Genomic DNA, 1036 nt, shown 5'->3' with positions numbered 1-1036 from the left:
TGTGTCCTGACTGTGGTGAAGCTTATGTGATCCTACACGTGTGATAGAGATGACTTAGAACCCTAGGCACCCTTAGTGCCGACGTCAGTATCCTGATCTCGATATTTCAGGATGAAGACGTGAGACGTAAGCATCGGTGGAAACCGGATGGAGGGTCCGCTGGACCCTTAGTTCTTCTTTGCCTCTTCCCGTGAATCTAGAACAATTTTAAAATGAAAAGATTTTGTTTCTATTTTGAAAATGAAAACTCTGAAATTCTGAAATAAAGTTTTGTTACAATAGGAAGACAAGTGTGGAAAACTTGTAATGAGGAGTGTTGGAAGAAATTGGGGAGGGCTGAGCACTTCTGAGGATGTAACCACGGCTCCACGCATCGTTCTGAAGGTGAGGGCCAAGGCAGGAGGGACCACGCGCCGCCATCTGAAGACAAGCCAGCCTCGATGAGGTCCCTTGTGCAGCAGCTGCAGAGTTTCAGCTTCCATGACCACTTGAGAGCCCAGTGGGTGACACTGACCCTCAATCTTGGACTAAGCCATCGTCTGTGAGAATTTGCATGGAATGACAGACACCAGTCGCCTATTGCCTTCCTACGAGAAGTTTCCCGATGCGATGCTGTTGGTATACTGTGCTGTTGTCTTCCCGAGGGACTGTGAAAACACCAGACGCCCTTGCTCTGGAGAGACTGTTGAGAACGGCCGGGGGCTGGAGCGGGTACAGAAAGCCATGAGCCCCGCAGGGCTGTGTCTAAGCTGCTGGCACAGAGGTACAGGGCCGAGTCCGCCAGCTGCAGGGAGCTCACGTTCAGCTTGGAGCTGTAGTCACTGAACTGTTGAGCTGAGAAGCGATCGGGGATGTTTCCTCTGTCCCTCTCGGACTTTTCATAATACTGGATGAGGAACTGGGGGCCCTGCCCCCGAGCCTGCTGGTACCAGCTCACGCCGCTGTGTCCAGAGATGGGACGGCATTTCAGAACGGCCTCCCCGCCTTGGCCTTTGATTAGATGTCTTGGGGACTGGGTGACTCCGACATCTGCTGA

The 1036-nt window shown here is 52.3% G+C and overlaps 1 protein-coding gene across 1 annotated transcript in view; it reads right to left on the bottom strand.

Moving 5' to 3' along the window:
- LOC105309526 overlaps nucleotides 1-1036 on the bottom strand; it is a 6050-nt gene that overhangs the window by 4117 nt on the left and 897 nt on the right. The window contains exon 3 of the mRNA XM_011385717.1: nucleotides 716-941. Coding sequence (XP_011384019.1) covers nucleotides 716-941 — 226 coding nt within the window. The remainder of the gene's footprint in view (nucleotides 1-715; nucleotides 942-1036) is intronic.

Source organism: Pteropus vampyrus, unplaced genomic scaffold (assembly GCF_000151845.1).
Source record: "Pteropus vampyrus isolate Shadow unplaced genomic scaffold, Pvam_2.0 Scaffold760, whole genome shotgun sequence".
Taxonomy (NCBI): domain Eukaryota; kingdom Metazoa; phylum Chordata; class Mammalia; order Chiroptera; family Pteropodidae; genus Pteropus; species Pteropus vampyrus.
Note: the sequence above shows the minus strand (reverse complement) of the source record. Positions and strands in the feature narration are given on the sequence as shown.